The sequence below is a fragment of the Heterodontus francisci genome, chromosome 47, assembly GCF_036365525.1.
Source record: "Heterodontus francisci isolate sHetFra1 chromosome 47, sHetFra1.hap1, whole genome shotgun sequence".
NCBI lineage: Eukaryota > Metazoa > Chordata > Chondrichthyes > Heterodontiformes > Heterodontidae > Heterodontus > Heterodontus francisci.
Genome location: NC_090417.1, coordinates 13346694 through 13373725, shown reverse-complemented (window position 1 = coordinate 13373725; position 27032 = coordinate 13346694). Strand labels below are relative to the sequence as shown.

The 27032-nt window shown below is 44.9% G+C and overlaps 1 protein-coding gene across 1 annotated transcript; it reads right to left on the bottom strand.

Moving 5' to 3' along the window:
• Window positions 1-2483: 2483 nt before the first annotated feature.
• LOC137357225 (NFU1 iron-sulfur cluster scaffold homolog, mitochondrial-like) lies at window positions 2484-25173 on the bottom strand. The gene is made up of 8 exons (XM_068023388.1): window positions 25090-25173; window positions 23272-23381; window positions 14778-14913; window positions 13603-13669; window positions 11284-11398; window positions 8325-8388; window positions 5819-5993; window positions 2484-2699 (listed from the first exon to the last, which is right to left on the bottom strand). The coding sequence occupies exons 1-8, from the start codon at window positions 25131-25133 to the stop codon at window positions 2664-2666; spliced, it is 747 nt and encodes a 248-aa protein (XP_067879489.1). The 5' UTR covers window positions 25134-25173; the 3' UTR covers window positions 2484-2663.
• Window positions 25174-27032: the final 1859 nt, after the last annotated feature.

Below are 27032 nucleotides of genomic sequence, written 5' to 3'. Positions count from 1 at the left end.
CATCGCCCCGAACAGGACAGCCTTTCCACAAAAAGCAGCTATTACTTCTCCCCGATCTTATTGCTAGTTCACACTGCCCTGCATGGAGTTTGTGCAATAGCCAGGAGTCTGAAAGGAAAGAGGAAAAAAATGATTAAAACATAGAATTCAATCGAACTCCATTTAACTTTCCTAAAATTCATACAAGTGCTCAGTACCAAAGAAAAGCAGGCAGAGTCAACATGGTTTTGTGAAAGGGAAATAATGTTTAACCAATTTATTGGAGTTCTTTGAGAGAGTGACATGTGCAGTGGAGAAAGGGGAACTGATGGATGTACTGGACTTCGATTTCCAGAAGGCATTTGATAAGGTGCCACATCAAAAGTTATTGCAGAAAATAAAAGCTCATGGTGTCGGGGGTAACATATTGACATGGATAGAAGATTGGCTAGCTAACAGAAAACAGAGAGTAGGTATAAATGGGTCATTTTCTGGTTTGCAAGATGTAACGAGTGGTGTGCCACAGGGATCTGTGCTGGGGCCTCAAATTTTTACAATTTATATAAATAACTTAGATGAAGGGACCGAAAGTATGGTTGCTAAAATTGCTGATAGGTGGGAAAGTAAGTTATGAAGAGGACATAATGAGGCCACAAAGTGATATAGATAGGTTGTGAGTGGGCAAAGATCTGGCAAATGGAGTATAATGTGGGACAATGTGAAATTTTCCATTTTGGCAGGAAGAATAAAAAAGAAGCATTTCATCGAAATGGTTAGAGATTGCAGAGCTCTGAGATGCAGAGGGATCTGAGTGTCCGTGTGCATGAATCGCAACAAGTGAGCATGCAGGTGCAGCAAGTAATTAGGAAAGCTCATAAAATCGTATCATTTATTGCAAGGGGAATTGAATACAAAAGTAAGGAGGTTATGATCCAGGGCGTTGGGGAGACCACATCTTGAGTACGGTGTACAGTATTGGTCTCCTTATTTAAGGAAGGATGTAAATGCTTTGGAAGCAGTTCAGAGAAGGTTTACAAGATCAACACCTGGAATGGGCGGGTTATCTTCCGAGGAAAGGTGGGACAGGCTTGGCTGGTATCCGCTGGAGTTTAGAACAGTAAGAGGCGACTTGCTGAAACATATAAGATTCTGAAGGGTCTTGACAAGGTGGCCGCAGAAAGGATGTTTCCCTTTGTGCGAGAATCTGGAACTAGGGGTCACTGTTTAAAAATAAGAGGTTGCCCATTTAAGACAGAGATGAGGAAAAATGTTTTCTCTGAGTCGTGAGTCTTTGGAACTCCCTTCCTCAAAAGGCAGTGAAAGCAAAGTCGTTGAAGATTTTTAAAGCAGAGGTAAATAGCTTCTTGATAAGAAAGGGGGTGATAGGTTATTGGGGGTAGGCACGAATGTGGAGTTGAGGTTACAATCAGATCAGTCATGATCTTGTTGAATAGCAGAGCAGGCTCGAGGGGCCGAGTGGCCTACTCCTGCTCCTAATTTGTACGTTCACATGTGCTGTCATTTCAGGTCCTGGGTCTGCAGCTAACATGTGAAGGTGGAATCACCATACATCATTCTCGCATACAAGGCCAACAATCTGTCACCTCACAGTTCATCGGTAGATCCATGTGGAGCTTGATTAGGAAAGCTTTCAGGTCAAAAGGCACAGAAACAAAACTAGTTACGTCCCCAGACAAACGCCAGCTTTGCGGTTTCTGCTCCAGGGTATGGTAAATTGGAGTGTAAACTATGACAGCATCACGATAAAAACTTCACACGCAGCCCGAGTTTCCAAGGTGTGTGAACCGGGTTCCAGAATCTGAACAAACAGGGAAGACTTTTGACTTTTACAATGACTGACCTTTTCTCAAGTTAACTACTTGGGTGTGAAACAATATTAAGGAGGAGTACCAGGAAGCAGCATGCACAGCTTTAACACTATACAGTGAGATAGGAGAACATAGCAAACACAGTGAACAAGGAAATCAATCATGGTCAAATTTGACTTTGCTTTTACACTGTCAGAACCAGATTGGGAATCATTTTCAAACCATACCGATTTCATGACTGATGATCAGAGACTCAAGCAACTGTATGGTGAATTCCGAACAAGTCAATATATGAGCCAGCTGCCACAGACAACGTTTTAATTCAATTTGCCACCTCCCTTTGTTTGAAGAGGCACTTTCAAACCTAGTTCTCTGACTATGAGATTGATCCTCCCTCTCCAATCTCTTCTGCTGCTTGATGTCTTTCTCACTCTTTTGGCCTCAACTGCATGAGGAGATCTGTTGAAGAAGAAGTGAACTGTTGAATAGCCCCTTCGCACTTACCTTCCAAAACCCACAGCAAACTGATGGCCATTTGAATGAGATGATACCAGAGGAGGGAGGGGAGGAAAGTGGAATAAAAGTAAAGCAGAGACAAAAGCATCGATAACATAACTGCCTTGACACACAGCTTGTAATGCAACCAAAGGACACACATTAAACCGACTGAAAAACTGTAGTTATGAATTCTTTATTACAAAATCTGTTCTCACACAGTTTTGTTTTACAATGTCTTGCAGTCAGTACAGGCGTCAACATTGTTAAGGTGCACAAGGAGTTACCCAACAGGCAGGATCTTGATCAGAGTGTCATGTTGGGTTACCGGTCCAGTGGTTAAATTTAGCCAGTAACTCGTCATGAAGCATCAGCTTCTTGTTCTTCATCTGTAACCTGACAAGAAAATACACAGAAATTAAACACATGGTTCCTTTGCCATTTAAAATTGAGACTTTTCTTTTCTTGGTGATCAGCGGAGAAGGATCTATGATCAACCTTTGTTCAGAGTGAAGCAGGACAGAGCTGGAAATGGAATAGCTCTACTGTATACACTAGCTCCGCTCTGTCTACATGTAATCTCCTGGATTAAACAAAAATCTTGCAGTTCTGATGGAAGGTAATTGACCTGAAACGTTAAACTCTGTTCCTCTCTTTGAACATGTTGCCTGACCTGTTGAGTGTGAGGCAGCATTTGCTCTTTTTCTTTGTGATTATACAGCTCTCACTATTCTCTAAATCAACATGACAAAAACAGATGATCTGGTCATCATTATGCTGCTGTCGGTGGGAGCTTGCTGTGTGCAAACTGGCTGTGGTGTTTCTGACATTACAACTGTGACTACACTTCAAAAAGTACTTCAGTGGCTGTAGAGAGTTTAGGGATGTCCTGTGCTTGTGAAAGGCAGAATATAAACGCAAGCCTCTCTTTCTTTTCACGGCCTCAGGACATTACAAAGAACTTTACAAGAACCAAAAAAGCACTTTTGAGTGCAGTCACTGTTGCAAATGGAGGCAAACATGGAGGCTCACTGACACAAAGGTACTAATAAAGAGCACTCACACAAATGACCAGATAATCTGCTTTTCTGACATTGAGCGAGGGATAAACATTGACCAGGGCACTGGGGAGAACTCTCCTGCTCTTCTTACAACACTTCCATGATATCTTTTACATCCAACTGGACCGCCTCAGTTCAACGTCTCAACCCAAGGGCTGCACCTCCGACAGTGCAGCACTCCCTCAGCACTGAACGGAGTGTCAACCAAGATTATACGCTTAAGTCTCTGTAATTCAGCTTCAATCCATAACCTTCTGACTCACACGAGAAAATGCAACCCTGTGAACCAAGGTTGACACCCAGGACTGGCGTTCCACAACACTGCCTGAATGAAGATACCGGTGAACCAAATCCTAAGACACCAATTTAGCCGTCCACAATTCGATTCCCAAACCCCAGCCGAGCCCCAGCACTCAACCCAACCGAACACAGGTCAGGAGGACAACTTCCAAACTACTTTGGGGGTTGAAACTTTGGCATCTGATCAGAATTCCGCTGAAGGTAATGCCTGCAAATTTTTCTGGACACCTGCATAAAGCAGTGGCTGGACTTCAAAGTCATTAATTGTATCCAAAGTGTTTCAAAAACGGAAATATGTTATGAGGTGTTAGGCAAATAAAAGCTCTTTTTCTGACATATGCTGTCCACTTCCTTCAGGTCAGAACTGCAAATCAGTCAATCCCAAAATAGCTTCGGAGCCTCCCATTGATTAACCAGCTTTGAGATGATCATTTGACAATTTACCCTCCCTTTCAGATGGAAACACCACCAACAGACAGTTACGACCTCAGTGAGGCTGTTAACGTTAAGACATGAGATATGAACTCCGCAGACCAAATTAAAGAATTACACAAGAAGATTTCACATTTTAAGACTTAACTAAAAGAAATCCCCATGAACTAAATAGTACTTCTAAGTACCTGATAGCCCAAATTACAGAGAAAGGTGTTTTCTTCACTTATTAAAATACTTGGCAACCTCACACGACACTTATATATGTTACATAGTCCTCCATTACGGCAAAATCTTTGCAGCTGAAAGTCCCAAACTCTTTCTCAAAATCAATGCCCTCTTCACTCACTTCTCCGAGCACTTTCCACCTAGACATCAGTGAATAAGGCGATCCCTGGTGATCCTGTTTGTCTTCTACTTCTCCACAAAGCTCAGCTTTCAAAACAGGTTCAAGTCTTTAAGAAAAGCAAAATACTACGGATGCTGGAAATCTGAAATAAAAACAAGAAATGCTGGAACCACTCAGCAGGTCTGGCAACATCTGTGGAAGGAGAAGCAGAGTTAACGTTTTGGGTCAGTGACCCTCCATTCCGATGAAGGGTCACTGACCCGAAACGTTAACTCTGCTTCTCTTTCCACAGATGCTGCCAGACCGGCTGAGTGGTTCCAGCATTTCTTGTTTTTATTTTAGGTTCAAGTCTTTGCAGCTTTTCACTGCATCAGTCTTCTGAGAGCAGGTGTTCCCTCTCCCTCTCCGAGGTTGCCACCATTGGACTTCTCCCAGTCTTCCTTACAGCCTGCCTGCCTTCTGAAAATCTGTTAAATTTATCTGGAATCAAAAGTCAACAGCCAGTTGTCTTTTCCAAGATGCAAAGTCCACGTGCCTGGCTACAGCTGAGCTACTCGGGCTTTCTGTTGTTTCCAGGTGTTAGCAATAGCCACTCACATGAACATTCTCAGAGTCACTGACTCTTAGTTTACGATCTGCAAGTCTGGGAGCGTGAAACCCATTGCTCATTCGGTGTTATAACCCTGCAGTCCCTGCTTTTCAAAAAGGTCTTTGATCTGGGATCTTTGTTGGCCTGGTAACCAAGATCCATGTCTTGTCTTTAAGCAGAGTTGATGTGAGGTCACCTGACTCCATCTTAAACTTTTAAAAATGATAGTTTTCAAAACACAATCATGCGACAAAGTCCAGCGTTACAGGCAATAACGGAAGTACTCACAAGTGTTGCACTAATAGCAGTGACTTCAGATGCTGAGAGGTTGTTTCCCCTGGCTGGGGAGTCCAGAACTGGGGGGCACCAATTTGAGGACAAGGGGTCAGCCATTTAGGACTGAGATGAGAGGAAAGTTTTTCATTCAGAGGGTTGTGAATCTTTGCAGTTCTTTACCCTGGAGGGCTGGCCACGCTCAGTCACTGAGTACATTCTAGAGCGAGACCGATAGGATTTTGGAGACGAAGGGAATAAATGGAAATGAGGATAGGGCAGGAAAGTGAAGTTGAGGTCGAAGATCAGACATGGTCTTATTGAATGACAGAGCAGGTTTGAGGGGCCGATTGGCCCACTCCTATGTCCTTAGGTGAACACTTTCACCACATTCAGGTTGCTTTCCAAAAGTCTAAATGTCCATCCACGAGCTTCCCAAACGCACAGCGGACACGGAAGGTAGCACAATCTGGCCTACAAGCAGTGTATATGCATCTCTAATTGCCATTACCTGTACAACGCCTTCTACCTCTGGGACATAGAACTGCAACATGTTTTGAATTCCACTCTTCAAAGTCACGATAGAGCTTGGACAGCTGGTGCACGAACCCTGCAGCATCAACTTCACAATGCCATCTTCAAACCCTTTGTAAATCACGTCACCTCCATCCTCTTGAACTGTAGGCCTGATAGTTATGGGGGAATGGTGGGGAAGAGAAAGTACAGTTAAGACATTTCAGACACAAACCAAGCTGTCATCAAGATTCAACAAAAAGGATTAGGCTTCACTTCCCATTTGGCCAGCTCCCCTCAAGCTGGAATTAGCCGAAAATTAATTCTGTTTTTACTCAGGGAAAAGACGCTTCCCTCTCCGAGCAGAAATGCAGAGAAGAGAGGGAAAGACAACTGGGTGTATGGCTGCCACCTAGTGTTCACAGGTTTCTTGGAAACGGAGCACAGGATGGTGTTGAAAGCTAAATTCTGAATTGAGAAAGCACATTCAAATGCTTACAGCACAGATACAGGCCATTCGGCCCAACTGGGCCATGCTGGTGTTTATGCTCCACATGAGCGTTCTCCACCCTTCTTCATCGACACATCCTTCTATTCTTTTATCTCTCATGTGCTTCCCTCATTTCCCTTTACACGCATCTACACTCTTCACCTTCAGTACTCCATGTGGTAGCGAGTTCCGCATTCTAACCAATCTCTGGCTAAAGAAGTTTTTCCTGAATTCCTGATTGGATTTATAACTGACTGGCTTATATTTATGGGCCCCGAGATCCGGTCTTGCCCACAGCATCTTCTCCACATTTACTCGATCAAGCCCTTATCTCAGGTCACCCTTAAGCTGATTGTCAGGATGTGCACAGGCTTTCACCCCACATTATATTCATCAGCTACTTCTCCAGCAACATGAATGTGCTTTCCATTCCACTATTACTTTCAGGAGAATGATTCCCAGAGCCACTCTCCACTATTTCTATTTCTCCCTCTTACCACCACCACCAGAATAAAACGTGCAGACACTTGATATCTTCCAAGAGGATTGCTAGAATATTGATGTGAGTAAACATTGTCTTCGTACAGAATGAAGACAGAAAACCAAATGCACGCAGCACTGATTCAATGTGCATGCTGGCACATCTTATCGTTCGATCACAGGATAAAAGATAGCGTTTAAAAAAAGCAATGATAGGAACAGAACAGGATATGGGCCCTCTGATTATGTCCATGTGCCAGGCAACCTGTTTGAACGACTTAAGGGTCATAAAACACCCAAAATAAAATACAGCACGAAGTCGACAGGGAATGTTTGTTTTTAAACATGGTCTAATAGAGAGAGACAAACTGGACTCAGTTTGGAACTACTGCTATCTTCAAGGTGAGATACCATGAACAGTCTGGAGAGGGAATCACTTGCAATTCTCACAACAATGTGCAAGTTTCGATATGAAGGATTCCATATCCTGCTCTGTATGAAGTCTTAAGATGAATGTTTTGAAACGTCAATAAATTCAAAAAGACAGACTTGCATTTATGTAGTGCATTTCATGACTTCAGAGTACATCTCAGTGCTTTACACTCACTGAAATACTCTCTGAAGTGCAGTCTTGTAATGCAGGAAAGGCAGCAGCCAAGTGGTATGACGAAAACTCTCACAAGCAGCAAAGTGAAAATGGTCAGTGATGTTTATTGAGGGATAAATATTGATCAGAACACCAGGGAGAACTCCCCTGCCCTTCTTCACGAAAAATAATACGACAATGAGAAACGGAACATCCCAAAAATGAACACGGTCAACTGCATTTTTAAAAAAAATCTTCTGACATACTGTGTGAATTTTGAATCCAAGTTCAGTAAGAGGTGAGGTGAGGTGAGGTGAGGTGCAGTCCTCACATGCCTCATTTTGCTTTGGTCATTGTAAACATGTGTGATTAAGATTAGTTTGAGATGAAGAATGCACGTTTTATGAGCTAAGCATCCCTATGAGGTACAGAGAGTCACTGCTGGTTCTGTCAACTCCCCATGTTGAAGATGCCACACAAACATTGGGAAGCAGCAGCAGGAGACGGCTTCCCTCCCTCACCTCACCTCACCGAGTGCGCTAACACATCCAGAGAGTCATTTGCAGGCCAGGATTTGATCTCGAAAGCAACTCATTTTTGTTTTACATTCTCAAACTTGCACTCTGCTGTAAAACGGTTGCTGACCAATTAAACTGGTGATGTATGAGCTATCGCCAAGATAGGAGAACCTCCCCCACCACCCCCACCAAAAACAGGAGTCATTCACAGCTTGCCTGGAACAGGGTCTGAAGCAGGAAAGCATTTGCTTCTGATTCCACTCTAAAGAGATGAGTGCTGTGCATCAGCTGAGACAATGTCCACTACTTGACTGCTCCTGATACAGAAATGAAGTTCAGAATCTTCACTGTGACTTCCTCTCATATTAACATTTGAAGCCTGTTCGCAGTGTTCCACTGCTACTTACCGAATAGTTCCACTGCCACTTACCGAATTCTGGTGTCCAACAACTCCTTAATTATCGCGACAATTTCATCATCTTCCTCTGAAGAAGCTAAAAACAAGAGGTGGAAAAAAAACCTTTAAAAATGCAGCCAATCCGTGATGAGCAATATGCTCAGTTACCAAAAAAAAAAAAGTTGTGTCTGTATTTTGTGGATCAACTATTAATTTTTAAAAGCGGAAGAAGAAAATGTCACACAGCATCACCCGAACGACATGACAAGTTAGTGGCTTGCTCCTTGACCTCTGAATCCGAATATGACCTAACCATGAGGAAAAGGATGAGCAGCCTCGAGACAACTTCCTGGGTTTGGGGGACTGAATGTTCAGCGCACGTGTACTTCCTCTGAAGGAGTTCCGAATGCCAACTCCCATGCTAATACTGCATAGCTGAGTGTGTGTTACGCAATCGGAGTTCATTTTCATGATAAGAAGCAATTTCAATTTACACCTGAGCTATTGAAACAATGACACAGAAACACTAAGAGACCCTGACAGCAGCTGGCAAAAAGTTACATGAACTCTGCAATGAGACTGAAGTGCACTCCTGTTTCCCATTCTGGACTCCATGCTTGTCTGATATCTAGCCTAACTCTCACACTGTCCTCATCAATCCTAAATCAGATCGCATGCCATGATATACTGGAAGTAAATATGCTTTATACCAGCTGATTCAATCCTCTTTGCTTTGAAATCCTGAGGATGGGACACATAATTACTTGCTCCTCATTTTCCTCAACTTCTCTCCAACTCTTCAATCTTTGCAGTTCCTTTATTTTAGGTTTTGCTCCCTCGAATTGAAATAAATTCTCTCAATGCTTCAGGCAAGCTCACATTCACTGCCAGGCTAATATGGTTGGACCTTAATTCAGAGGCTATCCTCCGTCCACTGTGTGCAGGAAGCAGGTTGGAGTTTGGCCTTAACTGCAAAATCCTCTCCGTTCCGCTACCATCTTTCTGAATCTTCTGACCTTTTACAGTGTCTCTATATCCGTTTTGCAACACGGAGACCAGAACAATGCATGGAACTCCAAGTGCAGACTAAGCAAGGTTCCATACAACTTGAACATAACTTCTCCGCAGATCAATTCTATCAGTCAGTGCTTGGTTTGCTTTTTGTTCTGGTGTTACTGATGTGTGTCACTACTTTTAGTGATGTGTACCCATACCCCAACATACCTCTGCTCCTCTACCCCATTCAGACTCTTATTTTCCAAGCAGTGGTTGTCTCCTTATTCTTCCGACCAATATGCATCTGGTCACACTTAACGATAATGAATTTGCCACTGCATCTGTGGGCACCTTTTGGGAAGAAGGAGTGAAAATCGAGAGACAACCTCCCTCATTCCTCTGAATATCCTGCATTCTTGACACAGCTTGGCATCATTATCAGACAAAGTTGCACTTGCACTGCTTCAAATACAAATGGCTCAGAGTTAGCCCAATTTGTTGATGTACAAGACCGGTAAAGTCACTCAAAGGGTCTTGTTGAGGAAAAGATATCTACAAAGGGTTAATTCTGAAGCCTGAGCCACAATCCAAACACACTTCACCCCAGTTCTCATTTCGGACAGCATGGGGATCTGTACGTAAAGATCACTTGCTACCACAGGGAGTGGCAGAGGTGAATAGCATGGATGCATTTAAGGGGAAGCTGGATAAACACACGAGGCCAAAGGAATAGAAAGATATGTTGATAGGGTGAGATGAAGGAGGATCTTGTGGACGACAAACACTGGCACAGCCCAGTTGGGCCAAATGGTCTATTTCTGTGCTCTAAAGTCTAGCTAATTCTCGTTAACAGATACTGGCGTCAGGAACTGAGTCCTGGCTGAGATTTGCTGGACACAATTCTTGTGCTAAATCCTGTGTGTGGGTGTTTTGACGTATTCAAACTCCAACCACAAACAGCCTGTACTTGTAACAGTCACACAGCCTGTAGCATCTTCCAAACAACTGAACTAACAGGAAGCAGAGTTTGATGCCAATTTTAATTGACCCTTAAGTGGTGACACTTGGATTTGCAATTGCTTTCAACAGGTTTTGTTTTGCAGGAGGAGGCCATTCAGCCCTTCAAGCCTGTTCTGTATTCATTGAGATCATGGATGATCTGAGAACTAACTCCATATCACCCGCCTTTGCCCCATTTCCTTTAATACCTCTGGCTAACAAAAATCTCGCAACCTCAGATTTGAAATGAACCATTAACCCAGAACCAATGACCATTTGGGGAAGCCAATTCCAAACTTGTAGTACCCTTGGCCTGTGGAAGGTTTGTCATTTCACTCCTCAAAGCTCTGGCTCTAGTTGCTAGACTATGCCCCCTCGTCCTAGATTCTCCAACCAGCAGTAATAGTTTCCCTCTCTCTCTCTCTACCCAATATTCTGTCTCACTTGTTCACTATTTTAGACAGCTGAGTGAGGGTCCCGTCCATTACCAGCTTCTCTCCAGATTATCATGAAGTGCTTCGATAATGAGGGGACTGGAGCTGGTGTGTGACGAGGCTGTGGAGATCAACGTCTAAAACAAGCAGGAAAAACACCTCCAGAAAATGCCTTTAATTTGCTTTAAAAAAAAAATCCCAGTAAAAACAAATGTTAATAATTGAATCAGGGGTCAAAAGTGACTGGATTACAAAAGACATTCTGCCTGATGTAACAAATTCCTTGAGACTTGTTTTTTTCCTCCCCAAGTGTTAAAGGTGTTTCCTCAGTGCTGTCGTAGACAGACAAACGTCCATGGGCTGGTTGACTGTGTACCAAATTGAAACTTCTCTGGTACTTGGATGGAGTACGTCATTAAGGCAGAAGAAGTTACGGAGCAGTGTTTGACTCAAGCTGCAGCAGTGGTTATCAGAATCTGACGGAGATTTCTGCTGCCCTGCTCAGTAAATACACTGCTCGCTGAGGGGACGAGGCTTCACGGTCGACCAGCTCATGCACCCACCTGTGTCAGAACGCGGAGCTTCGGCCGTCAGCATAGGGAGCCCAGACGCGAAGAAATCCATAATGGTGGCGTACACATCTGGTTTCAGTAGCTTCCACTCTACCTCGTCATCTGCCTGCGAATAAATAGAACAGAGTCATCGTCCAGGAGGAGGTGAATCGGCCCATCGTGTCAGTAGTCCCAGTCCCCTGATGTTCCCCGTAGCCTTGCAAATCCTCCCCCTTTCAAGTCTTTATCCAATTTCCTTCTGAAAAATGCAATCTGCTTCTCGCACCTGTTCAGGTGGCACATTCCAAATCATACTAACTCACCGCAGAAACAATTTTTTCCTCATCACACCTGTAGCTCCTTTGCCAATTTTCGAAAATTTGTGTGTGTGTATATGCATCTCTGTCATCATCTATCTTATCTGAAGAGTCTATCTTATCTATTATTGTTTTATAATGGGAAAAACTGGAATAAAGAACTCGCATCAAGACATCTTGTTGCCCTGCAACAAAACATTACAATTCTGCTGAAAGCGGCACAGCTCCCATCAAACTGACAGGAAATGTAGGCTTTCTCACACAGTGCTGAGTCCAGCACACACCATTTTGAAGAATAATCTAGCTAATACACATGTCCCAGATGTGATCCCTCCCCTCCCTTTTAGTCCACCTAGTTTATACTACTCTCCTACTGAAGAGGACCTCTCCAGGTAAACCACTCCTAGTCCTCGACTGGTTAACCAACCTCCGGTTACGGGAGAGCAGTGGCCATGTGACCCATCCCGCTGCTGGTCCTCCACTGTGCTGGAAGAACTTTGCTTGCCCCTCTCCAATGGCACAGCTGAGATTGGCAACACTGTGATGCCAATTCCTCACCCACTTGGCACCATCATATCACCACGCAAAATGGCTAAAAAGTTAACACTGGATCCAGTTCCCCTTCAAGTTTTTTCTTTATTTGTTCATGGGATGTGGGTGTCACTGGCCAGGCCAGCATTTATTGCCCATCCCGAATTGCCCTCGAGAAGCTAGTGGTGAGCTGCCTTCTTGAACTGCTGCAGTTCTTTGGGTGCAGGTACCACCTGTGAGGGAGGGATTTCCAGGATTCTGACCCAGCGATAGTGAAAGAACAGCGATATAGTTCCAAGTCAGGGTGTGTGGCTTGGAGGGAAACTTGCAATTGATGGTGTTCCTTGTTGTTCTACTTGGTAGAGGTCAGGGGGTTTGGAAGGTGCTGTCAAAGGAGCCTTGGTGCGTTGCTGCAGTGCATCTTGTGGATGGTACACACTGCTGCCACTGTGTGTCAGTGGTGGAGGGAGTAAATGTTTGTGGATGGGGTGCCAATCAAGTGGGCTGCTTTGTCCTGGATGGTGTCGAGCTTCTTGAGTGTTGTTGGAGCTGCACCCATCCAGGCAAGTGGAGAGTATTCCATCACACTCCTGACTTGTGCCTTGTAGATGGTGGACAGGCTGTGGGGAGACAGGAGGTGAGTTACTCACCGCAGGATTCCTAGCCTCTTCGGCTTTTAAGGCACTTTAAACATGCCGCGTGAGTTGGAAGAGAAGAGTGAGGTCATCCTTTTCTCCCATCTCTTCTGCCCCAGGCCATCCTGCTCCCTTTCCCTTGCAGGTGACCTTATTCTTCTCCGACCAAACAGCAGTGAAACACCCACCCACCCACTGCCACCCCAGCGAAGTAAGCTTGTGTTTCTCGGCACAGCAGAAGAAGGAGGAGTTCATCAGCTGGCCTTTCAAACTGGGATAGCACCACTGGCTTCTTATAATTCCTGTCATGGCTGAGGTAATTCCGCCCAGACAGCGGTTAACAATCCGAGAGCTACTTTTCAAGCTAAATCTTAATTCATTTTAGGCAATGGGAAACCCTCCAGTTCAAAAGTGCAGTTGTTAAATTCACGGCTGAAGGGATTTTCTTTTGAGCAACACCAACATCGCAGAAATACAGTACAAGAGGCCATTCTGCCCATGCCAGCTCTTTGTTAGAGTCGTCCAATTAGTTTCCCGTCCACTGCTCTTTGCCCATTGGTCAGTAATTTCTTTTCCCCTTGCAAGTATTTCTTCCATTTTCCTTTCAGAATTACTTTTGAATCCACTTGCACTGCCCTTTCAGGCAACTCACTGCCTAAAAATAAACAAATAATCTCCCCTCCGGGTCTTTTGTGAATGATCTGAAATCCATGTCTCCGAGTTACCGACCCTCCTGCCAGTAAAACAGTTTCTCCTTCATGATTTTGAACACCTTTATACCAAATCTACTCGTGACCCTGTTCTTCCAACAGGAGATTTAAAAGGGCAGGAGGACATTCCTTGCTTACCTTGGTGATGGTGATGAAGTCAGGCCCAAGGAAAACCCCTTTCACTCCATCAATTCTGAACAGCTGCCTGCCGAGCAAAAACAAAAGCACTTCAGATAGGACGACAGAAGCGCTTCTGCTCATCCATCAGTGCTGCCAGATGGATTCGCCCGTCAGCTGTAACCATCCCTCTCACCCTCCGACAACCCAGCCTTCCATCAATTCTTCTCCGTCTCCCATACCTGCCTCCCGAAACCTCTCCACTTCCCTGTCCTTCTTTCAGATGCTCCTGAAACAAACCTCTTCCCCCGTCCTGATGTCTTCTTCTTTGGCTCGCTGTCAATTTTACTCTCATTATGCTCTTGTGAAGCGCCTTGGTACGTTTTAATGTGTTAACGGTGCCATCGAAATGCAAGCTGCTGTTGTTATCTTTGATGTCCCAATAAGATACAGCATCTTTCACTCCCATACCCACAAGCTGAATGATGGATCTGTGGAACTCACTACAAGCTCTTCTATATTCTCCAACACTACAGTTGCAATCACAGAGCGTTACAATGCAGAAGGAGGCCATTCGGCCCATCTCAAAACACTCTCTAACCTGTGCGTCAATCAGGCAGATCTATCAATATCTCGAGCTCTCGAACCAACTGCAGCCAAAACCCAGGCCTCGTCTGTCCCTCAGCTGAGGGCCACCAGCAGTTTTGTCTGCAACATGATCCTCTCATATTACGAAGTGCCTCTCGATCCTGCTCTGCACTTCAACAAGGTGATGGCCGATCTGCTCCCTCAAATCCACTTTCTCACTCTGACTCCCCATCCCTCGATTCCCTAAAAATCCATCAACCTCACATACTCAATGACCGAGCACCCAGAGATCTCTGGGCTAGAGAATTCCAAAGACTCAGAACCCTCTGTATGAAAAGATTTCTCCTCATCTCAGTCCGAAATGGCCCAAGATCCCCTTATCCTGAAACTGTGACCCCATGTTCTGGACTCTCCAGCCAGGGGATCTTTGGAATTCTCTAGCCCAGAGGGCTGTGGATGCTCAGTCCTTCAGTATACTCCAAACGGAGATTGAACGGTTTCACAGGGCTGCCTCCCATTCTCTCCTAATCTGGCTCCACCTTGCCCAGCTCCAAGTTTCACCTCGAGCGGCCCCTGGCTGAACAAATGAAGGTGGTGAGGTACTGCACCTGGCTAAAGGGGAACAGTAAGCACTGCGCGGTGCAGAGAAATCCATGGTTCCCGACTCCAGCACTGGACGGCCGGGAATAAACTTCAAGCTGTTTGGGTTTGGTGTGTCCTGGGTCTGAATAAACATACTTCTTGCTGAAAGGAGGCAAGAAAACAATGGGTTAATCACCAGGGAAATGACCAGTTGATTTCCCCTCTTGGAACTGTGGCATTCTCTCTCCCTAGAGAGGGAGAACATCATGGCCTGAATTGGTAAAAAAAAGCACTTCTGGATGAGATGCTTTTATGACCTTCAAATCCAGTACTGTCCTGGGCCGTGTGCGCGCAGGCAGGGAAATGTTTTGCCCCAAACTTAGGGAAACGGGCCGGCACAACCCGTACAGTTAAATTAGGATTCGATCTGTGAAGTCCAGTCAACCACTCTCATGCCCCACCTTGTGGCTGATCACACAAAAGCAACGGCAGAGGGGTGGCAGACAAATGGAGTTCAAGTTAGGACGGAGGCATGTCAGAATGCTGCGTGTCCTGTAAATAACAGACGGATACGCAGGGGACAACGTCCTCACTGACGCAGGTACTCTACTGATTCCATCAAGCCTCCAGCTGCAGAAACCAACATCCAACAAGCAAAGAAAGTGTCCGGAGAGAATTGGGCTCGACAGGAATGACAATTATTCGAGGGCCAGAGCAATCAGTTTTTGCATAACTTGTTACAATCCCCTGAAAAGCAAGTCACAATACAGTTTAACTCAGTTCATCTTCAGTTGCAGTGATTTGATCTGCTGCTCCAAGTCTCGACCGCTTAGCGTTTTACCGAAGCCTTGGAAGGATGTTTTCACTGCTCACTTATGTACTTTTTATAAGGCCGCTCACATAACTGACAGAAGGTAATTTCCTGATCAAGTAAGGAAGCTGTGGAAAAGTGCATGATATTGACACTCACACTGGTACATTCATGGCAGAGTCCACGAAGATGTAATTAATAAACAATATGAGGCATACAGACAAAATGGTTAGGTTTCCAGTACAAGGAGAAACGCAAATCTCGACTGTCATTCCCGTTCTCTAGGATCGCAGCTCTTTCAACCTTGCTCCTCAAACCTTACTCCTGTGAAACAATGGAACAGGAGGAGACCATTTCGCCTGAATGAGATCATAGCTGAACTGCCACCGAACGCCATATCCCTTAACAAAAATCTATCAATCTCAGATTGAAAATTGGCAATTAATCTAGCTTCAATTCCTGTTTTGCAAGAGAGAGATCCAAACACCCTTTCTAACACCCTTCGCACATAAAAGTGTTTCCCAATTTCAGCCCTGAAAGGTCTGGCTATAATTTTTGGACTGTGCCCCCTGATCCTAGAATCCCCAAAAGGCAGGAATAGTTTCTATCTACCCGATCTATTCCCGTTAATATCTTGAAAGCTCTGATCAAATTACCCCTTAACCTGGTGAATGCCATGGAATTACAACCCTACCTTGTGTAATCTTGCCTTGTAATTTAACCCTTCGAGTGCAGGCATCGCTATTTCAGGCATCATTTAATGGTCTGTGAGCCAGGAATTGAAAGGCTTGGGAACCTGGGTTTTTGGGAGCATCAAGGGAGTTGTGCAGATTGGGCTCATGATATGGAGGATTAGCCCAAGTAAAGACAGTGGTGTCATTTGGAGTCTACATTTACTGTGCTGCAGCTTAGTGGCCTCGTTCAGGCAATGTGTCCAGAAATGAAACTGTCAGCTCGTGCCACGTGCTGACGACAGTGGGCCATAAGAATGCTCCAAGAATAACATTTCTGCGATCTACGACTTCTGGCGCAGTGACCCGTGATTTCCAGCTCAAGGCCCCCGCTGTAATTGCCTGATGAACAGGAAGGATGGAGCTTTTCTCCTCACTATCCTGGCCACATTCAACAACCTGCTCGGGTTTCATTGCCTTAGCAACATGGAAAGCAAAGTGCGACATGAGTCACGGGTCTGCCATGCAACTGGCAGGCTGCCAACTTTTGCACTATGTGTATATATAAATATATATATAGATGCATAGCTCTAGAGATATTAAATACAGGTTACCCCTGAGAAGGAAGTTGTAGTTACTGGTTCCTTCAGAAAAAAATTGCAAAGCTGTTCCAAAAGATGATAATTAATGTTCCTTATTCTGTGTGTTAATGTGTTTGCAAAGCAATTGTCGATGACGTCGCTGGGCAGCAGCTTGAAGGAAATGCAGAAACTGATAGTAACAGAACTGAATCAACAGGATTTAAGACGCATGAGCTGAGGGATGATTCAGCACTAACTGTGCATAGTAATTAAGCTCCTTCACTCAGTCAGGTTAGCATGTCCTTGGAGACACTGGATATTATTAACACTCACGTGAAAGACTCTAATAGCACACAAGGAGGCCATTCAGCCCATCATGCCTGTGCTGGCTCTTTGCAAGCACAGCTGTGCTTCGATCCACACACTCGTTTTTTTTGCCCGTAGCCCTCTAATTTCCTCATTCTGAAGTACCTATGCAACTCTCTTTTAAAATGCTGCACACAATCAGCTGCCATCCCAACCCTCCCCTCTCTCTGTAATCTTCTTCAGTCCCACAACCCTCAAAGGTGCAGGTATCGGTGGCCGTGCCTTCAGCTGCCTGGACCCTCAGCTCTGGAATTCGCTGCCACATCTCTCCCGCCTCTCAATCTGTCTTCCCTCCTTTAAGACATTCCTTAAAATCTGCCTCTTCCACCAGGCTTCCTGGTATCTCCCCATGTGGTCCATGCCAAATTTTGATTTATGAAGTTCCTGTGAAGTGTCTTGGGACATGTTATTACATGAAAGGCGCTCTATAAATACAACTTCTTGTTTTAATTTTCAACAAGAGCGTTCCAATCCTGACAACTCAGTGGAAAAAATTTCTCCTCATCTCTCCTCGAGATCTGTTTTCAATGATGTTAAATCTACAGTCTATGGTTATTGACCCACTCAACAGAGGGAATAATTCTTCTTCTGCGTCTCCTCTCCCAAAATCTCTCACCATCCTGAAAACCTTTGCAAGGCCACTTTCCAACAACAAACTCAAACCAAGACAGAAACAACCTTTCCTCCTGATTGGCAGAATGAAGGGGAGTGATGCACAACTCAAGAGACCAATTAGATGGGTGTCTGGAGACAGTGGGGACTGTTGGTGGGGTGGGGTAGACCTCTGAAAAACGGAAAGATCTGTTTGTTTATTGTATATTAACTGTTTAATTATATGCAGGCAGTCAGCATTCACTTATGCCCCTTATAAAAGACAGAGACTAAAACAGTGGTTCATAGATTTGGAAGCGTCTGCTTGCAATGTGTAACTCTGTAAATAAATAAAAAAAATTGTGTAAAGATTGGCTCTAGTTCTATCCTTCATCAACTGGCTTTCTGGAGTATAACACCTCATGGTCTTTTCCCATTCCTAAAAAAATTCACATGCCCGTCTATGGCATTTTGAATCTCATCACGGAACCAGAATTAGAGTCAGAGCACATTTCAAAGATTCATGGAGGCTCAACAGATCCTGCCACAACAAACGCTGAAGATGACATTACTGGATATAAGGGGATACAAATCATCAGTGACTCTTCCAAAACTGAACAGTGACAAAGAGCAAGAGTCACCACCTTGTGCCTGTCTGAGAGTTTTTTTTCGGTAAATCTTGGCAATTTAGATCCTGTTTCATCCCTCCACTGACTTTAAGATGAACTGTCTGTTGCCTTAACAGCCAGTGTTGATGTACATCAGAGTACATCCTTTGAGTGGCCTTTGAGGGGAAGCTAGATAAACATGAGGGAGAAAGGAATAGCAGGGATATGCAGATTGAGTGAAACAAAGTCGGGTGGCAGGAGGTTCATGTGGAGCATAAATACTGGCATGGATCTGCTGGGCCGAATGTCCCATTTCTGTGCTGTGAAATTCTATGTCGCTCCCTGACCTACTGACGCCCAAGATAATCTCAAATGCTTTTTACTCCAACTTATGTATTCTTGCACCACAATTTACTGCCCTCTTGGGCCGAGTTCTGTGAAAAACCAACAATCTCCAGCACTTCAACTCAGTTGCCATGACTCATATGCAAGTCTAGACAGCGGGTGTTAACAGCAGTATGGAGGTGATCGTAGCCTAACCAGATCTCGCCTTTGTCCCCTGCCCACATGTGTAACGCTTCCCAGAAGGACAAGGTGGAAAGCAATCGAGAAGGGGAGCATGAGCAAATTTTATCACAGCCCTAGTCCAGCGATGCACAGGTCAATTGTAGCACCCTTGCTGACATCAGTTATGTGAGACGCGTTCGCCTTGGCTAAGCGGTTGCACTCTCGCCTGAGTCGGGAGCTTGTGGCTTCAAGCCCCACTCTAGAGATTTGAACACAACATCGAGGCTGACGCTCCTTGTGCAGCACTGAGGGAGTGCTCCACTGTTGGAGATGCCGTCTTTCAGATGAGATGAGGTGGGTGTATTTGAAGGAAAGCGGAGTTCTCCTAGTATTCTTATCAATATTTATTCCTCAACCAGTGTCACAAACAGATTACCTGGTTGTTGTAACATCGCTGTATACGGGACTTTGTTGTGTACAAATTGGCTGCAGCATTTTTTACATTACAACAGTAACTACACTGGCTATGAAGTGATTTGGGACACCCGGACAACGTGAAAGGAGCTCCCTCCCTGGTGTCCCGGCCAATATTTATCCCTCAAGAACACAAGAAATAGGAGCAGGAGTAGACCATATGGCCCTTGGAGCCTGCTCCGCCATTCAATATGATCATGGCTGATCTTGGGCTTCAATTCCACTTTCCTGCCCGCTCCCCATAACCCTTGATTCCCTGCGAGACCAAAAGATCTATCTCTCCCAGCCTTAAATGTATTCAATGATGGAGCATCCACAACCCTCTGGGATAGAGAATTCCAAAGATTCACAAGCCTTTGAGTGAAGGAATTTCTGCTCATCTCAGTCCTGAATGATTGGCCCCTTATCCTGAGACTGTGTCCCCGTGTTCTAGATTCACTGACCAGTGGGAACAATCTCTCAGCTTCTACCTTATCAAGCCCTTTCAGAATCTTGTATGTCTCAATTAAATCACCTCTCATTCTTCTAAACTCCAGAGAATATAAGCCCACTTTCCTCAGTCTTACATCAGAGGACAACCCCCTCATCCCAGGGACCAGCTTAGTAAATCTTAGCTGCACTGCCTCCAGTGCAAGTAGATCCTTTCTTAAATGTGGAGACCAAAACTGCACACAGTATTCCAGGTGCGGTCTCACCAAAGCCCTGTCCAATTTTAGTAAGACTTCTTTATTCCTCCAATCTCCGTGCAATAAAGGCCAACATGCCAATTGCCTTCCTAATAACCTGCTGCACCTGCAAGCTAATTTTGTGCGTTCCTTGTACGAGTAGCCCCAAGTCTCTCTGACCATCAACTCTTAGCAGTTTCACAGCTTTTAAAAAATATTCTATGATTTTCTATTTTTACAACCAAAGTGAACAAATTCATACCTGCTTAAATTATATTCCATTTGCCATCTTGTTGCCCACTCACTTAACCTGTCTATCTCTTTGTAGCCTCGCTACATTTTCCCCGCAGCTTACCTTTCCACCCAGCTTTGTATCATCAGCAATTTTAGATACATTACTCTCTGTCTCGTCGTCCAAGTCATTAATATAGAGTGTAAATAGCTGAGGCCCCAGCACTGATCCTTGCTGCACCCCACTATTCACGACCTGCCAACTTGAAAATGCCCCATTTAAGCCCACTCTCTGCTTCCTGTCTATTAACCAATCCTCTATCCAAGCTAATATCTTACTTCCAACCATGAGCCATTATCTTGCCTATTATTCTTTGATGTGGCACCTTATCGAATGCCTTTTGAAAATCCAGGTGTACATCTACTGGTTCCCCTTTATCAACCCTGCTGGTTGCATCCTCAAAAAATTCGAATAAATTTGTCAAACAACATCTCCTTTTAGTAAAACCATGCTGAATTGCTCTAATCATACTATGCTTTTCCAAGTGCAATGTTAAGACTTCTTTAACACTAGTTTCCAGCAACTTCCCAACGACTGATGTAAGGCTAACTGGCCTGTAGTTTCCCGTTTGCGCTCTACCTACTTTCTTGAAAAGCGGCGTAACATTTGGCAACTTCCAACTGATGGGACCATTCCTGAATCTAAGGAATTCTGGAAAATGATCACCAGCTCATCCACTATCTCTGCAGCTATCTCTTTTAGAACCTACAATGTAAGTCATCTGGTCCTGGGGAGTTGTCAGATTTTAGTCCCTCAAGTTTTGCCAATACTTTTGCTTGGCTGTTATCAATATCCTTAATTTCCTCACTTTTTAGCCCTCAAGGTTACTGTCGATTTCTGGTGTGGAACTTGTCTCTTCTGCTGTGAAGACAGACACAAATATTTGTTCAAAGTCTCTGCCATTTCCTCATTCCCCAAGATGATTTCTCCTCAATCAACATCCCTTCAAAAAAAAAAGCTAGACATTGTCTGATTGCTGTTTGTGGGAGCTTGCTGTGTGCAAATCAGCTCACGTTTCCTGCATTACAACGTTGACTACACTTCAGTACTTCATTGGCTATAAAATGCTTCTGAACATCCAGATGTTCTGAAAGACACGATATAAATGCAAGTCCTTTCTTTCTGCCTGCACAGCATCTTACCAAAGCCCAGAGGTCACACACAGCTCCCAGCAAGTCCAATTCACTCAGACCTATTTAAGAGTTGCGGATAGTGATGAGGATTGTCAGAGGATACAGCAGGATATAGATCGGCTGGAGACTTGGGCGGAGAAATGGCAGATGGAGTTTAATCCGGACAAATGTGCGGTAATGCATTTTGGAAGGTCTAATGCAGGTGGGAGGTATACAGTAAATGGCAGAACCCTTAGGAGTATTGACAGGCAGAGAGATCTGGGCGTACAGGTCCACAGGTCACTGCAAGTGGCAATACAGGTGGATAAGGTAGTCAAGAAGGCAAACGGCATGCTTGCCTTCATCGGTCGGGGCATAGAGTATAAAAATTGGCAAGTCATGCTGCAGCTGTACAGAACTTTAGTTAGGCCACACGTAGAATATTGCGTGCAATTCTGGTCGCCACACTACCAGAAGGAAGTGGAGGCTTTGGAGAGGGTACAGAAGAGGTTTACCAGGATGTTGCCTAGTCTGGAGGGCATCAGCCATGAGGAGAGGTTGGATAAGCTCGGACTGTTTTCACTGGAACGACAGAGGTGGAGGAGCGACATGATAGAGGTTTACATAGTTATAAGCGGCATGGACAGAGTGGATAGTCAGAAGCTTTTTCCCAGGGTGGAAGAGTCAGTTACTAGGGGACATAGGTTGAAGGTGCGAGGGGCAAAGTTTAGAGGGGATGTGTGAGGCAAGTTCTTTACACAGAGGGTGGTGAGTGCCTGGAACTTGCTGCCGACGGAGGTGGTGAAAGCAGGTACGATAGCGACGTTTAAGAGGCATCTTGACAAATACATGAATAGGATGGGAGGAGAGGGAGAGGCCCCGGAAGTGCAGAAGGTGTTAGTTTAGACAAGCAGACTTGGAGGGCCGAATGGCCTGTTCCTGTGCTGTACTATTCTTTGTTCATTAGCCCAGATGAATATTTGTGCCTGGAAGCTTGGAAAGAGCCAAGATCTCACTGGAGGCTAAATGCAAATCAGCACACCAAGGTCAGTTCGCAATGACATCTGACATAGATGCAAATTAATGGGATCAGAGATTTCAACTTTAGATGCACCAGAGGATTCCTGGTACTTGGTACAAAAACAACAAATAGCTCATGGAGACAAACAAGTTTAGACTCTCCAGCTTACTACCTGTTTTAGTGCAATATAACAGACAGAAAAGAATTCCTGGCAGATATCCGTGCAGGCTTTCCCACTTCATTGCTGCTCATGGATCCTTGTCATGTGCAAAATAGCTATGGCATTTCCTTTCCCTCTCCCCTCTCCTGAATGTACCAACTCGTGCTATGACACAGCTCCAATGCACCACCACAGTCGATTGTTCATGTGTAAGCCGAAGCGGTTAAGGAGGCTATTCAACTAAAATGGGTATCACGGCTGAACCCTCCCCAAACAGCAACACACGTGCGCACTTTTCAACGGGAGTCAGTTGTGACTGATCAGGAACTGGAACCGTGGCTGATTCTTTCCCCCCCCACCCCGACCTCTAGTTCCCAGGTCTCTGAGGCCAACCTGATAACTGACCCACCACTGACCAGATCAAACCTGGTCTTCAGGGCTCAACATGACGTGGAGAGATGCATTAAGTCAATGACAATTACTTGAAGCAGTAATGTACTGACATAATCGTCTGTCCAAGTGGAAACCAACTGTGCCGAGACAAACTAAGAACTGATTTGACGAGTGTAAAGAGAGAATCATACGGCTTTGAGAGAATCTTGACCAAATAACCACCAACTCAATCTTCAGTTTGTGGACCTTGATGTTTCAAGTAGCTTACAGGGAGCAGAGAATGAAGGTGATGGGAGCAGAACCTTCTGATATCCCATGCCATTGCCACTCCACTTCTTGGCGCAATACAAACGTCTCACCAACTGTCCTGTGTGTATTCTGAAAAATAAGAATTAAATTCACAATAAGATTCAACTCCGTCAAAGCACGGAGGTAATTATACACATCTTAAATCCCAGTGTTCTGCCACAAGAATAAATGTGCTCATTTTAGAACCAGCAGACTGATCCATTTTTATGGAAGCTTTAATGTTGCAAGAATGCAAACAATTTTATTTTCAATTCACAAGTTGCAAATGTGAAAAATAGCATGTATATCTCGACCCCTGTGCTGCACTTAACATGACAAACGCATCTTCTCAATTAACAAGCAAGATAACAATGGAGGCTCTGGTGGAGCACAAACACAGACATGGATCTCTTTGTCGAACAGACATGTTTCTCTGCTGTAAATATTATGGACTACTGTGTAATTGTTACTCTAATGCAAATGAATCTAAATGCAAGAACAAGCTGATTGCATATACAATCATTCCATTGTTATCAGAGCCAAAGAATCACTTGCAATGGCTTCTCTTCCCGCTCCCACACTGTTATCTCCCGTGTCCACAAAGGATCTTCCCTGGCCCTTTCCTAATTTCTAATCTACATGCTGTCCCGCAGCAATGTCATCCGAAACCACAGCAGTTTCCATACGTACAAGGACAACACCCAGTTCGACATCACCCCACCCTCTCAACCGTATTTCAGTCATCAGATTGCGTGTCCAACATCCAGCACTGAATGAGCAGGAATTTCCTGCCAATAACTATTGACAAGACTTGAAACCATTGTCTTTGGTTCCTGCCACAAATACCTCTGCCCAGCCACCAGTTCCATCCCTCTCCCTGGCAACAGTCTCAGGTTGAACCAGGCTATTCACAACCTTCGTGACATATCTGGCCCCAAGACGAGTTCTAACTACATATGCAAGCCATCACTAAGATCGCCTATTTCTAGCTCTGTAACATCACCCGATTTCACCCCTGCCTCAGCTCATCTGCTGCTGAAGCCCTCATCCATGCCTTTGTTACCTCTCGGCTTGGCTACTTCAACAAACTCCTGGCTTTCGACGCTATGCTCTCTTATAAACTTGAGATCATCCAAATTGTGCTGCCAGTGTCCGAACCAAATCCTACTCATCCATCACCCCTGTGCTCACTGACCTACATTGGCTCCTGGTGAAGCAACTCTATAATTTTAAAATTCACATCCTTGTTTTCAGAACCCTCGATGGCCTCACCCCTCCTTATCTCTGTACTCTCCTCCAGCCCCACAAATCTCCAAGATATCTGTGCTCTTCCACTTCTGACCTCTTGATTTTAATTGATCTAGCATTGGCAGCTGTGTCTTCAGTTCTCGAGGTTGAAGACTGGAAATCTGTCCCTAAACCTCTCCTCCTTTAAAATGCTCCTTAAAGTCTCCCTCTTTGACCAAATCTTTGGCCATCTACCCCAAGAGCCTTATGTGGCTCGGTGTCTAATTTTGCTTTATAATACACTGGTGAAGCACCTTGAGCGGATTTGTTGTGTTAAAGGTGCTACATAAATATAATTTGTGGTTGTCTGCAGAACTGAAGAGGCCTCACAGCACATAGAAACAATTCCTCACTAGGACAGAGGGGCTTGTCTCTGCACAGGCATGTGAAATTGCACAGGACTTGCATTAGGCAGGTGTGTGCGCACTCCCTGAGGTCTGTAGTGTAATTACAAAGTATTTGTTAATAATGTTACAGGACCAAAGACTCCCACTGAGAAAGACAATCTCACCTTGAAGCCAGTATCCAGCAACAGCCCAACTTCGCCGCCGCCATCTTTGATCAAGGAAGCCTCCAGGACCCTTTCTTAAAGCTGTCTATCCAACCCGCCTGCCGTTTCTGCACCCCTTCCAAATAACATCTTCCTTTTCTAAATTGATGATTAATTTGAAATTGATGTTTGAAATGATTTGAAAATGTCAGTTATTTTTTGTTTGATTGAGAGACGATTGTCAGGCGATGAAGGGAGACGGCCCCACCCGTGCTGCAGATAGAGAGGTTTCTATGGGCGGGGCCTCAGCCACAAGGACCCCAGGCACAGAGGCCGCACAGCCTCAGCAGCACAACAGCACCGTACCGTGAATGCTGGAAATCTGAAATCAAACCAGAAAATGCTGGAAATGCTCAGCAGCTCTGGCTGTTAACGTTTCAGGTGGATACTCTTTCATCAGAACTGGAAAGAACTAAAAGAAGGAACAGGTTTGAAGCAACTCCAGAGACAGAAAGGGGAGAGGGGAGGAAAAGAACTCAAGGCAAGGTCCGTGATCAGGTCCCAGCCGACCTTGTCGTGGGTGACGTGGAAAATTTATTGTTCCAGTTCTGCACATGTTCGCTCCCTCACCTCTTTATCCCATACATTATTAACCGTATCAGTACTCCTTCCTGCCCTTACCCCAAACTTCACTTCACATTTCCATCTCTTCCTTGCTTCTTCTGTGGCCCATCTCTGACTCTTCCCTTCTTTGACTTCTCTCCATATATTTCCAGGGATAGGTTGTTATCCAATATACACTGCTACCCTCATGACATTTCCTCCCACCCACTCCGTCAGGACTCTATTCCATTCTCCCTGTTTCTCCGTCACATCTGTTCCGATAATGCCTTCTTCCATAGCAGTGCTTCCGCTGCGTCTTCCTTTTTTCTCCATTGCGGTTGACAGGGTGTCCGTCGCATTTTCTGCACTTCTGCTTTCACTCCTTTCTCTCCCTCCCAGAACTACGGTCGGGTTCCCGTCATCACCGTCCACTCCATCAGCGTCCATGTTCAATGGATCATCCTCTACCATTTCTGCCACCTCCAGCATGGTGCCACCTTCAAAGACATGTTTCCCTCCCTTTTCAGCACTCTGGAGACCATTCCCTCCAGGACACCTTGGTCCACTCCTTAATCACATCAAAACCCTATCCCTTTCAGTAACACCTTCCGGTGCAAATACAGGAGATACAGCACCCTTTCACCTCCTCCCTTCCCCCAGTCAGGATCCCAAATTCTCCTGCCAGATTTAACCGCAATTTATTTGTATTGATTTAGTATACTATATTCTCTGCTCACGATGCAGTCTCCTCCATATTGGGGAGACCAAACCACGGGGAGTCCAAACCACGGGGAGTGACCACGATGCAGAACATCTCAATTGAGTCCACAATCGGAACCGAGCTTCCAGTCGCTTGTTATTTTCGTACCCCCTCCCCACAATCGCACTTGGACCTGTGCGTGGCCGCCGACACTGTTCTGATGAATTTCAGCAAAAGTAGGAGGAACAGCACCTCATCTTTCGATTAGACATTTCACGGGGTTGTAAAATTTCTGAGGATGTTGCCAGAAATAAAGAATTTTTGCTCTCAGATTGGAAAGGCTGGGGTTGATTTTGTTGGAACAGAGGCAGCTCAGAGTAAATTTAATTGAGGTGTATAAAATTAGGAGGGGCAGATATTGTGGTGAGGAAGGACTGATTTCCCTGAGCCAGGAAGTCAATAACTGGAGGCCGAGATTTAATGTAATTGGCAGAAAGACTGCAGGATATGGGGAGCTGAGGAAAATGTTTCTTCACTCAGAGGCTGTTGGGGGTCTGGAACTCAATGCCTCACTGCATTTAAAATGTATTAAAACATGCACTTCCAGTGCTGGAACATACAAGGCTACGGACCAAGACCTGGAAAGTAGGATTAGGCTAGA

Coding starts and splice junctions, on each gene's coding strand:
- LOC137357225 (XM_068023388.1), bottom strand. CDS start 25,133: ATGGCGGCGGCGAAGTTGGGCTGTTGCTGGATACTGGCTTCAAG. Junction 23,382..25,089: donor TGCTGGATACTGGCTTCAAG/GTGAGATTGTCT, acceptor CTTATTTTTCAG/AATACACACAGGACAGTTGG. Junction 5,994..8,324: donor TTGTTGGACACCAGAATTCG/GTAAGTGGCAGT, acceptor CATAACTATCAG/GCCTACAGTTCAAGAGGATG.